This window comes from Paramisgurnus dabryanus, chromosome 11, assembly GCF_030506205.2.
Source record: "Paramisgurnus dabryanus chromosome 11, PD_genome_1.1, whole genome shotgun sequence".
Taxonomy (NCBI): domain Eukaryota; kingdom Metazoa; phylum Chordata; class Actinopteri; order Cypriniformes; family Cobitidae; genus Paramisgurnus; species Paramisgurnus dabryanus.
In genome coordinates, this window is record NC_133347.1 from 9,775,764 (window position 1) to 9,789,796 (window position 14,033).

At 36.3% G+C, this 14,033-nt stretch overlaps 2 protein-coding genes across 2 annotated transcripts in view; one reads left to right on the forward strand and one right to left on the reverse strand.

Moving 5' to 3' along the window:
• LOC135729190 (retinal Mueller cells isomerohydrolase) overlaps positions 1-14,033 on the reverse strand; it is a 298,130-nt gene that overhangs the window by 73,459 nt on the left and 210,638 nt on the right. The gene's annotated exons all lie outside the window — the stretch shown is intronic.
• The window catches only part of pde4d (phosphodiesterase 4D, cAMP-specific), a 307,501-nt gene that overhangs the window by 1,484 nt on the left and 291,984 nt on the right, over positions 1-14,033 (forward strand). Inside the window, exon 2 of the mRNA XM_065246644.1 lies at positions 7,743-7,809. Coding sequence (XP_065102716.1) covers positions 7,768-7,809 — 42 coding nt within the window. The 5' untranslated portion in view covers positions 7,743-7,767. The remainder of the gene's footprint in view (positions 1-7,742; positions 7,810-14,033) is intronic.

Consider the following 14,033-nt stretch of genomic DNA (forward strand, 5'->3'; position numbering starts at 1 on the left):
TATGCACATTTGAGGTAATACATTGCACTATTTGGTACCACCATGTCCCCCTAAGCTACTAATATGAACTCTTTGGTACCAATATGTACCCCTGAGCTACTAATACGAACTCTTTGGTACCAATATGCACATTTGAGGTACTAATTTGCACTCTTTGGTACCACCATGTCCCCCTAAGCTACTAATATGAACTTTTTGGTACCGATATGTACCCCTGAGCTACTAATATGAACTCTTTGGTACCAATATGTACCCCTGAGGTGCTAACATGCACTGTTTGGTACCAATATGTCCCCCTGAGCTACTTATATGAACTCTTTGGTACCAATATGTTCCCCCAGGGGTATACTGTTTGGTACCAATATGTACCTCTGAGGTACTAATATGCACTATTTAGTACCAATATGCACCTTTGAGGTATTAATTTGCACTCTTGGTACCACTATGCCCCCCTGAGCTACTAATATGAACTCTTTGGTACTAATATTCACTCTTTGGTACCAATATGTACCTCTCAGGTACAAATATGAACTCTTTGCTACTAATATGTCCCTCTGAAATACTAATATGAACTCTTTGGTACCAATATGTATCCCTAAGGTGCTAATATGCCCTGTTTGGTACCAATATGTACCTCTGAGTTACTAATATGAACTCTTTGACACCAATATGTACCTCTCAGCTACTAATATGTACCTCTCAGGTACTAATATAAACTCTTTGCCACCAATATGTCCCTCTAAAATACTAATTTGAACTCTTTGGTACCAATTGTACCCCTGAGGTACCTCTGTTGAAGTTTAAAACTATTGGATCTGCGCAGAGTCACTCAGGATCTGCCATACGCAGTCGCTAACGTGTGGTCGTGACGTATATCATGCGCCGAAACCGGCCGGAAACAACAAGTCAGAATAATCAGACCAACAAAACTTAGCAAACCTGGTTCTTGCTCCGATTTTAACTTCTGTATATTCGGCAGCTTTGCAACAACGGACCGAATAGATTTTCTCACGTCTTTCTCCGCTGCCATTACTGAACTACAACTCAAACTGACGCACGACCTCAACGTCATCGTTTTTAGCCACCCCCCTCTGTTTGCTGATTGGACCTGCAGATTTTTGCAGGAGAAAGCGAAACTCTGCAGAGGGGTCCCAGACGTACTGCTGAAGCGAAATGAAAATTAAGCAGAAGCACGTAGGAGGGCGGAGCCAGGCTACCAATATGTCCCCCTGAGCTACTAACATGAACTTTCTGGTACCAAAATGTACCCCTGAGGTACTAATATGCACTTTTTGGTACCAATATATACCTCTGAGGTACTATTTGCACTCTTTGATACCACTTGTCCCCCTGAGCTACTAATATGAACTCTTTGGTACCAGTATGTACCTTTCAGGCACTATGCACTCTTTGGGCACAAAGATGTACTTTTTAAAAGCATACCGCCCAGTGTTACAGCTGTATGGACCATTTTTGGGAGTTTTTTCTGACGGTGTACACCAAATATATTATTTAAATTTAGGAATTAGTAAAAAAATTAATGTTTATTGCAACCTTAAACAAGATGTCAAACCTTCACAAGTGTCATTTTGTACTCCAGCATTCTTTAACAATGGGAAATCAAACCATCTTGTTCTTGTGTACACTTTTACGATCTGTATAAATCTGAAATCTTGTACGAGAAATCGCTTAAAAGGGCGTGTGGTGATATATTTATTATGCCAAGAAGGCCAGCTAATGATCTCATGGATGACACCCCCCCCCAAAAAAAACATCTGTGTTACTAATCAGATCCTCATGATAGTCTGATTTCAATCCATAATATTGCTGCTGGTGTGCAACATTTACAGGCAGTCTGGGTAGTAAATCCTGGCCTAAAACGTTATGGACTCCTGATGTTTGTTATGGGTTTTGGACGCCTGCTGTTCTCTAATACTACGTCAGAAACAAATGGTCAAAATATGTACCATAGCCGTCACTGAGGCTGTAACCTTTCAAAAAGTACACATTTGTATCTCAAGAGTTCATAATAGTACCTCAGAAGTACATTTTGCTTAGCACTTCAAAAAGTATACATAGCATCCCAAAGGTACATATTGGTATCAAACGTGACACCCCAGTGACAGTTGGGGTACATATGTTTACCATTTTCTTTAAGAGTGTAAATATCTAAAGCTCAGTTGCCAAAAATGTCTGTGAAGTAAGTGGAGATTTGTTGTAACTTCTTACATCCAAACAGACCTTTTTATTTCACTCATTTTCTGGTTATAGAAAGCATGAAAGTTGCTTTTATTTGATTACAGATATTTTTCCAACTACACTTGCCACAGTCCCTGTGTCCATCTGGTTCCAGTGTTTCCCGTCTGAGCCCATATTATACACAGTTAAGTCAGCAGTATATTGAATTATTTCAAGCTTATTAAATGGTGTATGGTAGGAAAGTGTGCAGGAGTGTCTGGAAAGTGGAAATAGACCAGCAAACACATACGAGCACGTTTTGTGCCTTGCTGTTGTTGTGTCACTCTAACGTAACACTGAAAAAATTATACAATATAAATGTTTTATTAGTGTAGTGGGAGCAAACAGTACAGGTCTGTTGACAGACCATGAAAAGGTGTTTATTTAAAGAGCAATTATTGTCCGATTCACGATTTACCATTTCCTTCGGTGTGTACAGTAAGTGTATAATAGTAAGTATTAACTATGCAAAAGGTACAAACCCCAAGGTAAACAATGACGCAAGTTATCGTTTCCAACGTAAATCTCTTTTCTTGGACTACAACAAACACACGGATTGTAGGGCACAGTTTACTTCCTGGGATTGATGATGTAGACAAGACCGACATTATCATAATTCCTCCCGCATTGAGTCTGTAAGTTAACTCCTGTTAGCATTGCATTGTGAGCGAATCTTTCAAACGCGGTAGGAGCGTCACATTTCTGGCTGACATCAGAGGAATTCAAGCCAATCAAAACGTACAGATTAGCTGGCCAATCAGGGACACAGCGCTTTTCAAATCAATGAGTTTTGGACAAAATCAATGCGTTTGAGGAAGGCAGGATATCTGGAACTACAAAAATGCACGGTATGTGGAAAAAAAATGTGTTTTTTAACCATAAACCTTGCAAACCAACATGATCTCACAAAATTCTGTGGGATAGTTACAGAATTTTTTGCTAATTTTTCCGTGGCATTCTCACGCATCTCAGCATTTTTCTGTGTTATATTAAAATGTCAATGGGAAACACAGTGTGCAAATAAGAGGGGGTGTGGTGTCCTCATGGAAATTAGGGGCTCAGTGAAGGAGAGGTGTGATAAATGGCTTTGATCCAGGTAAGGGCCGTGTCTCAGTGGCCCCTCCGGATCCTTGGGGTAAAAGTGGCGAAGACTTCCTTTAGCTACTTAGCATCACCTACTGTAGTGTTTAAAGGGACATTGCACTTGTTTTGAAAATATTCTCATTTTCCAGCTCCCCTAGAGTTAAACATTTGATTCTTACCGTTTTGGAAACCATTCAGCTGATCTCCGGGTCTGGCGCTGGCACTTTTAGCATAGCTTAGCATAATCCATTGAATCTGATTAGACCATTAGCATCAGGCAAAAAAATAACCAAAGAGTTTCAATATTTTTCCTATTTAAAACTTGACTTTTCTTTAGTTACATTGTGTACTAAGACCGACGGAAAATTCAAAGTTGTGATTTTCAAGGGAGATATGGCTAGGAACTATACTCTCAAACTAGCGTAATAATCAAGGACTTGCTGATGTAATATGGCAGCAGCAGGCATAGTGATATTACGCACTGCCCGAAAATAGTCCCCTGCTATTGAAAGTAACCATGGGGACTATTTTCGGGGCACTGCGTAATATCACTACGCTACTGCTGCCAATTACTGTCAGGTGTGCTTCACATGCTGTCACATATATGTGACATAACATAATTCATACAATTAAATATGTGTTCTGTGAATTTTAATAGGTGCAAAGCCATCATGCTGCTATTATATGAACTATTAGATTTGTTGTTTTTACAATGTTATAGAGACCATATATAATTATTTCTCTTTATTAGAATACAACCCAAAATTGATTTTTTGTATTCAATATTAAAAGCACAGAATTAAATGATATATTAAGTATTTAGTGTGAACTCCGCTTCCACTTGTGCAATAGCTGGAACCTGCAGGTTCTCTTAAACCTAAATAAAAACGAAACCCTAATTCCAATGACTTGAGGACTTTAGTCACCTCAAAACTGTTCATAGATCTGTGTAGTGCCAAGAAATGTCAACCTTTTTGTACATTTTGTACTTAAACTTAATATTTTGTGTTTTGAAGCCAAAATTAAAAAAAACTTTTAAGCGTACAAAATCCATTAAACTAAAACATTCAAGTAAAATGAACTTAAAATTATTAGTTTATGTTATGAGGAATACCCATAATCCTTTGCGCCTGAATATTTTGATTATTTTCTGCTTTTTCACTATTAAATATTTGTTAATAAAATGTCATATAGGTTCAAGCTCTTATATTATTGATGTTGTTTTGTTGTAAATGATAATTTTGTTAAGTCACCGACATTTGTGCGTTTTTTACATTTTGTCCCTAATTTCCTTCAGTTTCTGTTTGGATCTTATTAAAGAGAGCGAAAAATAAATATAACATGAGTTGCTAAAACAACAAAGCTGGCGGTGGCCTAAGACTTTTGCACAATACTTTATGCCCATACAAGAGTCGATGTGGTCCCGTAGCTCAGTTAGAGCATTTAATTAGAGGCTCAAAGGTGTTTAAAAATGAATACCCAGAATGCACTGTAAGTCACTTTGGATAAAAACGCCTGCCAAATGCAAAAATATACCCAACACATTCTCAGTTGTTATATCACTGTGTGAAAAACACAAGGGGAACCTTGCCCTCTGGCATCATTATAAACAAATACATGGTGAACCTATAGCGAGACCAGACAAACAAAGATTTTACTTTGTGAGTTTATGAGGCAAAAACCTGTGTTTGTGACTCACAGATTAAGTTAAACCTCCCACACACCACGTTTTAGGCAGAAAGGAAAGAAACAAATGTATGAAGCTTTAAATTGGGTTTAAGTTACACAGACATTCTTATTTAAAGGTTTTGCTCTCATTTATATGCCAAGAGTAGTAATTTGTTAAACTGCTTTGATTGATTAAAGAGCAACAGTTTTGTAAATGTTTACAGCTTGTTTGCATAGTTTTAAAACGGATAAAACATGGGAAAACACATCTGCATAAGCTCACCTGGCTCTACTGCAGAAACTCAACATGACAGCATCTTAATCTGAGTTCTAAAAATAAGTTTCATGTATTTCTCTTGCTGTAAATCTCAGTGCACCACTAAGCATATAGGGAATAAAAATGCCCCTGTTTATTTTCCACTTTGAACTTGTGTTTGAAGATATATGTCATTTAACATCCAGTAAGCAGAGATTGAAGAGTCATTCCTGGAGCAACATCAAAAGGAAACAGTGCTGCATTTTTTCCAAACTCTCAAATGACACATAAAGAGTCCAATAACTTCAACAGAAATGCAGAGGACATGGCATCATGGGAAATACTGATCTAATGATCTAAAGATGTACTAATGGTGACACAGATTCATATGTATTCATAAGTTATTATAAACTAATGGGGGTTTGATGTTAGTTTTAAATATATAATTATTGATATGATTGTACACTGTCAGACAATATTGTCAAAAATGGTCCCTAGCTGTCACTGGGGCAGGGCAGTAAAGGTCCTAATATGTACCAGTCAGGTACAGATTTGGTACCAATGTGTACCACTGAGGTAGGCTACTTATATGCAGTTATTAGTACAAAGATGTACTTTTTGATACCACCACGGTGACAGCTATATTTTGACAATTTTTGTAGTAGTAGTTCAAAGGTTTCCTGTTTCTTATACTGTAATGATGGTTTAATGTCCTTGCTTAGATCAAATAAAATATTTTATTAGAATTGTAATTAAAATTTTCTTAATCTAATGGGGTACTTATGAATAAGTTTTTTTTATCAGGAAAATTATCAAAATATATCCACTGTGATTGAAGTGGTGACCGAATGCAGGATTTGTTGTATTTGGCCTAGAAAGTATGTGGTTTGTAATTTAATTGAGAAAGGTTTTGTTTTATTTCCCATGGAAAATATTCTATAAATAATAAGTGATATATGCCAAGTTTAGCCTGTGACAGTTAAAACATTTGCCTGGGGAAATAATGATCTGGGGAAAGAATTGACATTTTCAGCAGTAGACATAACCTGCTTCTAAAAACATAGCATTTTCTAGTGTAAATAGTACTGTAATGGGAACTATAGTTATTTAAGTTAATTGTGTATAAATAGTCAAAAGGAGAATTCTACTAAGTTTAATTCATTTAATACTACAAGAGAAGCAACAAAATAACAAAGAATGACATAAAATTACAGTCACAGCACAGCCACAAGGTGGTGATAGAGACTGTAGGTTTTTAAAAACACTTTGTCATCACAAGGCTGCTTATACACAGCTAGGAAACACACAATAACAATAATATAATAATAAATTACTATTATATATTATATCTATACTATATAACTTTACCCTCAACTTTGCATAGGATGCATATGACCAGATCTGAACGTACAAAACATTTAATTTTCTACATTTTTTAATTTACTAGATTATTTTTGCAAACTTTGTGTTTTTTTTTCCAGGCTGTTCTGTGTTTTATATCTGTTAAAACTCAGCTATAGATAATGCTCTGCCTTTAGGAATTGACATCATGCAAACTTCAACTAACTCTTGCGGACAATCTTGATCTGTACATATATTTAAATACTTGTACGCAAACTGGATAAAACTCTTCAATATTACCCTGTGTTAACTTTTTTTTGTAGGTCATCTGGTAGCATTGTTTTAACATTGCAAAAGTCATGGGTTTGTTTAAGCACACTTAATAGTAAATAAATGTATACACAGAATGAAATGTAAGTTTCTTTTGATAAGAGCACCTGCTTAATGTAATTACAGCATTTTGCCTTTTTGGGTAAAGTTTTTCATTCAAAAATTCCTTATTTATTACTTAAAACGTTTAATGTGACTGCAAAACTCAGCAGCAGGGCTGAGATTATTCTGTCATGTATAATTTATACAGTGTTATTTAGCACGTCAAGGTCAAATCAAATACTTACAAGTATTTCATGAATGAGATATGAGATTATTGCAATGTGTGTGTTTGTGTGTGTGTACCCGGTAATTATCACGTTGTGGGGATCAATTGTCCCCACAAAGATAGGAATACCAGTATTTTTGTGACCTTGTGGGGACATTTTGATGTCCCCATGAGGAAACAAGCTTATAAATCAAACAAAATGATGTTTCTTGAAAATGTGAAGTAGTAGAAGGGTTTCTGTGATGGTTGGGGTTAGGGAATGGGGTAGGACAGGGGAATAGAATATACAGTTTGTATGGTATAAAATGCATTACGTCTATGGAATGTCCCCACAAAACATGAAAACCAGAATTTGTGTGTGCATGTGCTTTCAAGATTGGGTACAGAAACTGCAATACACACATGTTTGAGTATGCTGGTATTTTTCATTCAATTTCAAAATTAAAATGAGGCCCTTAAAACTCCAAAATGTGGTCATTTGGTCTTGTTCATCTCTTTTTATGAGTGTTAGCATGATTGCAAACTAAATCTCACTTTATTTCTTTTAATTCATTCTAGGACTTCAATCTGGGGGAGCAAAAAAATGCAAGAAAATTCATTTGGTGGAGCGAGTCAATTGGACAATGTGAGTGTACTGAAATAATGGAATACACTAAGACAATTAACCTCATTATGTGCAGATTAGTAACAGTTGCACTTGAAGTATGTGCCAAATATTAAACTGACAAATTAAGACAGTTGCCAGTTGCCATTCATAAAGTGGTTTATGAATCATGAACTAAAGCAAGAAACACAAATAACTCATTTTGAAAGTATAGAAATGTCTAACTAGAAATACTAAAACAGCATTACTACAGATAGAGCAGCTTTGAATGTTTAAAACTCAGAACAGATGGCTCAGGTTCAAAGAGGATGATATTTCACGCCATCGCATGTTGTTCAGTTTTATAAATGAAGCAAACACCAAAAGGAGGGATTGATCCTGTCACCCTCTATCAAGCACCTAAAACGTCATTTGAAACATTTGCCACAGAAGAAAGAGTGGATGCAGATTTTAGTAATCTATTTCAAAAATATTTTTTGTTTTAATACGCTTTGATGAAACAAAATTAATATGGCACAACATTTGGTAAACATTTCAGTCAAACGTTTGACCAGTATATGCAAGTTATTCACTCAGATGTATCGTATTAAATTACCTCCCTACAAACCACTTTCAAGACTGACTAAATAGTTTTGCATTGGAAAGATAAATAAATTAAGATTCCTTATTGACCCTGTTATCATTTAGCTCCAGGCTACTACCGTCATCATTTGTCATAACTGTTTAAACTCCTGGGGCCAAGATTTCATATTTATGTGATTTATTTTTGTTGTTCTGATATTTAAACTAAAGTATTTTTATTTAAATACCTTTCTGACCCTTTCATGATAAAATATTATTAAATTCCTCAAAGAATTAGCCACTTACCTGACCTTAAATGTATACGTTAAAGGCATCTTTGACTTTTAGAAAATGTATATTTCATTCTAAGAAATAAATAAAAAAATAATCAAAAGAGAAAGAAGAAAGAGAATCCTGCTTTTGAAGCCTGCTTGTTGAATATCATCAAATCATTCTTGATAAAGTACCCTGTTTGGGTGCTGGTCTGTACCCATCTGACACTCTAATTATTCCCCTCTGAAATCACATTTACCAATCTTCCTAACGCAGTGGAGCAGTAGGCAAGACATCAATAATGAAAATTAAAATGTTTATATATTCAAGGCTTCTGTGAAAACACTGGTAATTAGATCTGAGATTTTCTTATTTACCCACATATTTTTTGTTAGTAGATAATTTATGTTCGTCTAATGGTTTGCATTTTCCATTTGGGCAATAAGATTAGTGTGTAACCTCAGACAGGAAAGAATCTGTGTGCAGACAATGTGTTTTTTAAGGATTCAATCGTTGCTCTAAAATATATGCAGAACTATCAGCAGACAGCTGACACGTTTATTGCTCTCACATTGAGACAATGCATTCTGTTTAAAACTCTTATTTCATTGGTGGCCATAATTCAAAAAGAAAAAAATCTTTTCATTACATTACATGACATTATATTATTTGTTATGGCTTATTACAATTTGGATTAGAGTGTTTAAAATTACATTTATGAGTATATATTATTATTACTACAGTAGGCTATATACATTTATTAGACAAATCAGAGTGCATTAAGGGTAAGAATAATGTCAGAAATGTCAAACAGGCCTTTACGCGCTCGTGTGTCTACGTGACCGCTGCAACGTCATGCGGAAACAATCGAGTGGCCGCTACTTGGGTGAAATATATTTGAGTAGTTATTTCGTAATATTTCGGTTTGATAATTCATATAATTTACTATTGTCAGTTTAGAGTATTAAAATAAATTCACATGTGAACATAAACGAAGTACATACAATACACATTGTGTTGCTATAGAAACGGATCAATCGGAGTCTAGCTTAGCTACGTGAACATGACGTGAACGCAGTGTTTATCCAGTTGTGTCTTCCTTTGTTACTCACTTCGTAGTAAAAACAGTCACGTGCGCCATATTAAAGTGTCGTGTAACTCATGTTTGGATTGCATAGAACTGTACACGTCAAAGTGGGTGAAGGGTTCTCAGGTGCAAGCACGCAGGTAAACGGTCTCAAGCAAACATTTAGGCCGTTTCTCAATCGGACGGCTGCATTTCTAGGCTGTATACGTCAACAGCTATAAAGTTGACTATTATTTTAGTTAATCGTAAATATATGCTTATGACTTGCGAATTTAATGCCCAGTTAATTTAAATAAAACAGTTTTGATGACGTATGCATATGCGACCTACGCAGTCTGCAGCCTTCGGATTGAGAAACGGCCTTACACCTGCAAACAAACTATTAACGTCATTTACGTGTGTTTGTTTTTTGCACAAACGTTTGTATTTGATTAAGTATTAATATAGGTATATATAGACCATTTCAAATGATGTAAACAACACTGGTCCAGAAACACTTCCTGTTACAGTTTGTGACAGTTATTTTTTTATTTCACATATATCATTATCTTTAAGATGTTTTTTTAACTTCAGTTAATTCCGGTTTATATGTTCTGTTGGTTTATTTTATCCCAACATTTATCTGTTAAAAAACAGAAACAGGAAGTGCTTCTGGACCAGTGTTGTTTACATCTTTTGAAATGGTCTATACAGTATATAGCTGTCAGGAATCGGGGAACACAAAACACGAACCCAGATGCGGACGTAACAAAAAAGGAATTTATTACAAAGACAGGGGAAAAACAGGAAAACAAAACCCACGAGGGGGCAAAACAAGACAAGGGCAACAGCACTACACGAAACTGACACTAAACTAACAATACTAACATTAAACTTTACCAACACAAAACAGATCAAGATTTAAATATACACAAACTTACTGGAACCGACAGGGCAAAAAACAAGCATGGGACAAGGCATGAAAACAAGACGAACGTGCACTAGACAACAAACACAAGGACTCTTAAATAGGGAGAAAGTAAATTACATACAGCTGAAAATAATCACGAGTAAGGGATCGGGGAAAAAGTGACGAGACCCGGGAAATGCGTGGTCGAAATAAACCAATACTACAACCACACACTTCCCACATAGAACATATGTACTGTCAGAACCCTGCCATGCTAAACTAGACTAAAATACCAACAGGATCCGGCAGGATTCTGACAATAGCCTACTGTAACACCTCACACTTGACATTTAAGGTCAATTAAAGCATCCCAAAACAGCAGTCTCTTTGCATTGACAAACATATTATATTTTAGATATTTATAACCATATTTACTATACATATACGTGTAAATGTATAAAAGTAAAATAAATAACTGTGTATATTTATGTTTATGTATGTATAGTGTTTGGGTAGTATTTCTTTTTTGTGTGGATCCATGTTTCCATGTTTATGTTTTTGATTTTGCTTACATTCTACAGGCATTATTTTGTTGCAGTAATCGGTCCTCATACTTCAAGCATTAAACCTCTGCATGAATATGGACTTCTGTCCCCCAACTGTGCAGCCATTTATAAAATGCCAATGTCACTTATAATAGAGATAAATGAATTGCTTCTAGAGGCCAGGATGCGTTGCAGACTCCCTGTTCACTTGGGACATCCTGTTTGGCTCGCACCGGGTTATCTAATTAAATACAATTAGGTAGTTAATATTCATAAAATGATAAGTTTTGTGCTGAATGAGAATCGCTAGAGATTTGTTTCTATAGAACAGGAAATTCAAAAATAGTTTAGGCCTTAAAAGAATCAAATACCCTGTAGACCTGCATTTAAACACAGTGGTACCCAATCAAGTCAGAGACCTGAATGGGTTTTTGATCAAAACAATATGAAAATATAGCTGCAAGCAGCAATCACCGGGGTCAAGCCAAAAAGGGCACAGCAGAAAGTAAAGTTGACTTCGGATGAGCAGTTTAAAGAACCTAAGAAAATCTCTTGATTTCAGACAAAACAATATAACAGTTATCAGCAAAAATGTGCTGTTGCAGTAGATTTAGGCAAAAATAGCTATTTTCTATCTCCAAACCACTAGGGGGCGCTATGACAGAATCGTGCATGCAACCTCAGGTCATGACTGCGTTACATCTAGCTAGTTTCATGACTATACACTTTAGTTCGGCAAAGAAATAGTTGTATGACCATAGGGCTTGCTTGATATGAAATATTTTGTTCAATTATAGGGCCACCTAGTGGTTCAGGCATACCAATTTTTTTGTGTGGTGTCAGACTCTGCTCATACATCAGCGTATCAAATCTGGTAAAAAAATCTCTTTTCGTTGCGAAGTTATAACCATTTATGTGTAAAAACCACAAATTTTAAAGGTAATTTTTTGTTTTTTGCAATTTTCGGCCATTTCTGATGAAAATTTTAATATAACGCCAATAGAACTTTTTGTTCAGAAGGTAATGCAATGTTCTTCCTATGGTGTTTTCGAGTCGATCGGAATAACGCTCGCGGAGATATTCGCGCATGTTTTTTAAGTGCTGTTTTGCTGCGCAGGGCTAACCGTAAGGCGAAATCTGGCATGTTTGGTATCGTTGGACTCGGCGTCTACTCAGTACTCCTAAAAATCAAGTCCCGTCAAAATACGTTGATCGCAGCCAAAGTTATAGGTGTATAAAACATCTGTCTGGCCACTAGGTGGCGCTGCGACGAAACTGTGCATGCACACTCAGTTCCTGACTGGCATCACAAGTACCAAGTGTCGTGTCAATAGGCCTAAGTTTGACGAAGATACAGCCTAAAATCTGTTTTTTTGTGCTCTACGTAAAATTTGTTGACGCACTATACGACAACGGATTGGTTTATCAAAATTCTTTTAATAACTTTTTGCCATGAGGGTCTCTAGATGCTACATACCAATTTTCGCGGCAATCGGGTAAAAACTCTAGGACGAGTTCGCAAAAGTAGGTTTTATGAATAATTCAAAATGGCGGAAAAATTTTCATGACGGAAAATGACGTCATAGGGTCCAATCGAATCGTCTTGAGCCAAGGAATCATAGGAAACAAGAATTTCGTTTCTAGGACTTACGGATCAAAAGTTATGAGCAAAAACATAAGTGCAACTTTGGACTGTTGGTGGCGCTAGCGGGTTTGAGATAGAGACTCCAAATTTGCTGTGGATAATATTTGGACTGTCCTTTATCAGTGTGCCAAATTTCATAACTTTCCTACGTACGGTTCTATGGGCTGCCATAGACCGCAATGGAACAGGAAGAAGAATAATATGTAAGAAATATAGCTGCAAGCAGCAATGCCGGGGTCAAGCCAAAAAGGGCACATAAGAAAGTAAAGTTGAATTCGGATGAGCAGTTTAAAGAACCTGGGAAAATCTCTTGATTTCAGACTAAATAATATAACAGTTATCAGCAAAAAAGCTGTGTTTTCATTCAGTGTCATCTCTCCCTCTCTTCTCGAGGAGCATTGACAACTAGAACACTGAAGAAAATGTGAGTGGTGCTTGCAGTGGCAATTCTCAGCTCACAAAATGTTACAGTGGTGTTAATGAGTCAAAAGAGACCACCCCCATGTCTCTACGATGTTCTGATGCAGAGATATAGCTCTTGTAAAAAGGGTTGATAAGGTATCCTAATTGGTTGCTAGGGAGTTAATTGGCATGCACCAATGATCTCCAAGCCATGAAAGAATAATACATGATGACCCAAGATTTTAGATGTACTGTTGGAGTAGTTTTAGGCAAAAATACCATATTTCTATCTCAAAACCAGTAGGTGGCGCAATGACAAAGTTGTGCATGCAACCTCAGTTCATAACTGTGTTACATCTAGCTAGTTTTATGACTATACACTTTAGTTTAGTGAAGAAATAGTTGTATGACCATAGGGTGGCTTGATTTCAAAGGTTTTGTTCAATTATAAGGCCAACTAGTGGTGCAACCATACAATTTTTTTTGTGTAGCCTCAGACTGTAGTCGTACATCAGCGTATCAAATATGGTGAAAAAATCTCTTTGCGTTACGAAGTTATAACCATTTATGTGTAAAAACACAAAATTTAAAGGTAATTTTTCGTTTTTTGCCATTTTCGGCCATTTCTGATGAAAATTTTAATATAGTGCCAATAGAACTTTTTGTTCAGAAGGTAATGCAATATTCTTCCTATGATGTTTTCGAGTCGATCAGAATTACGCTCGCGGAGATATTCGCGCGTGTTTTTTAAGTGCTGTTTTGCTGCTCAGGGCTAATCGTAAGGCGAAATCTGGCATGTTTGGTATCGTTGGACTCGGCGACTATTCAGGACTCCTAAAAATC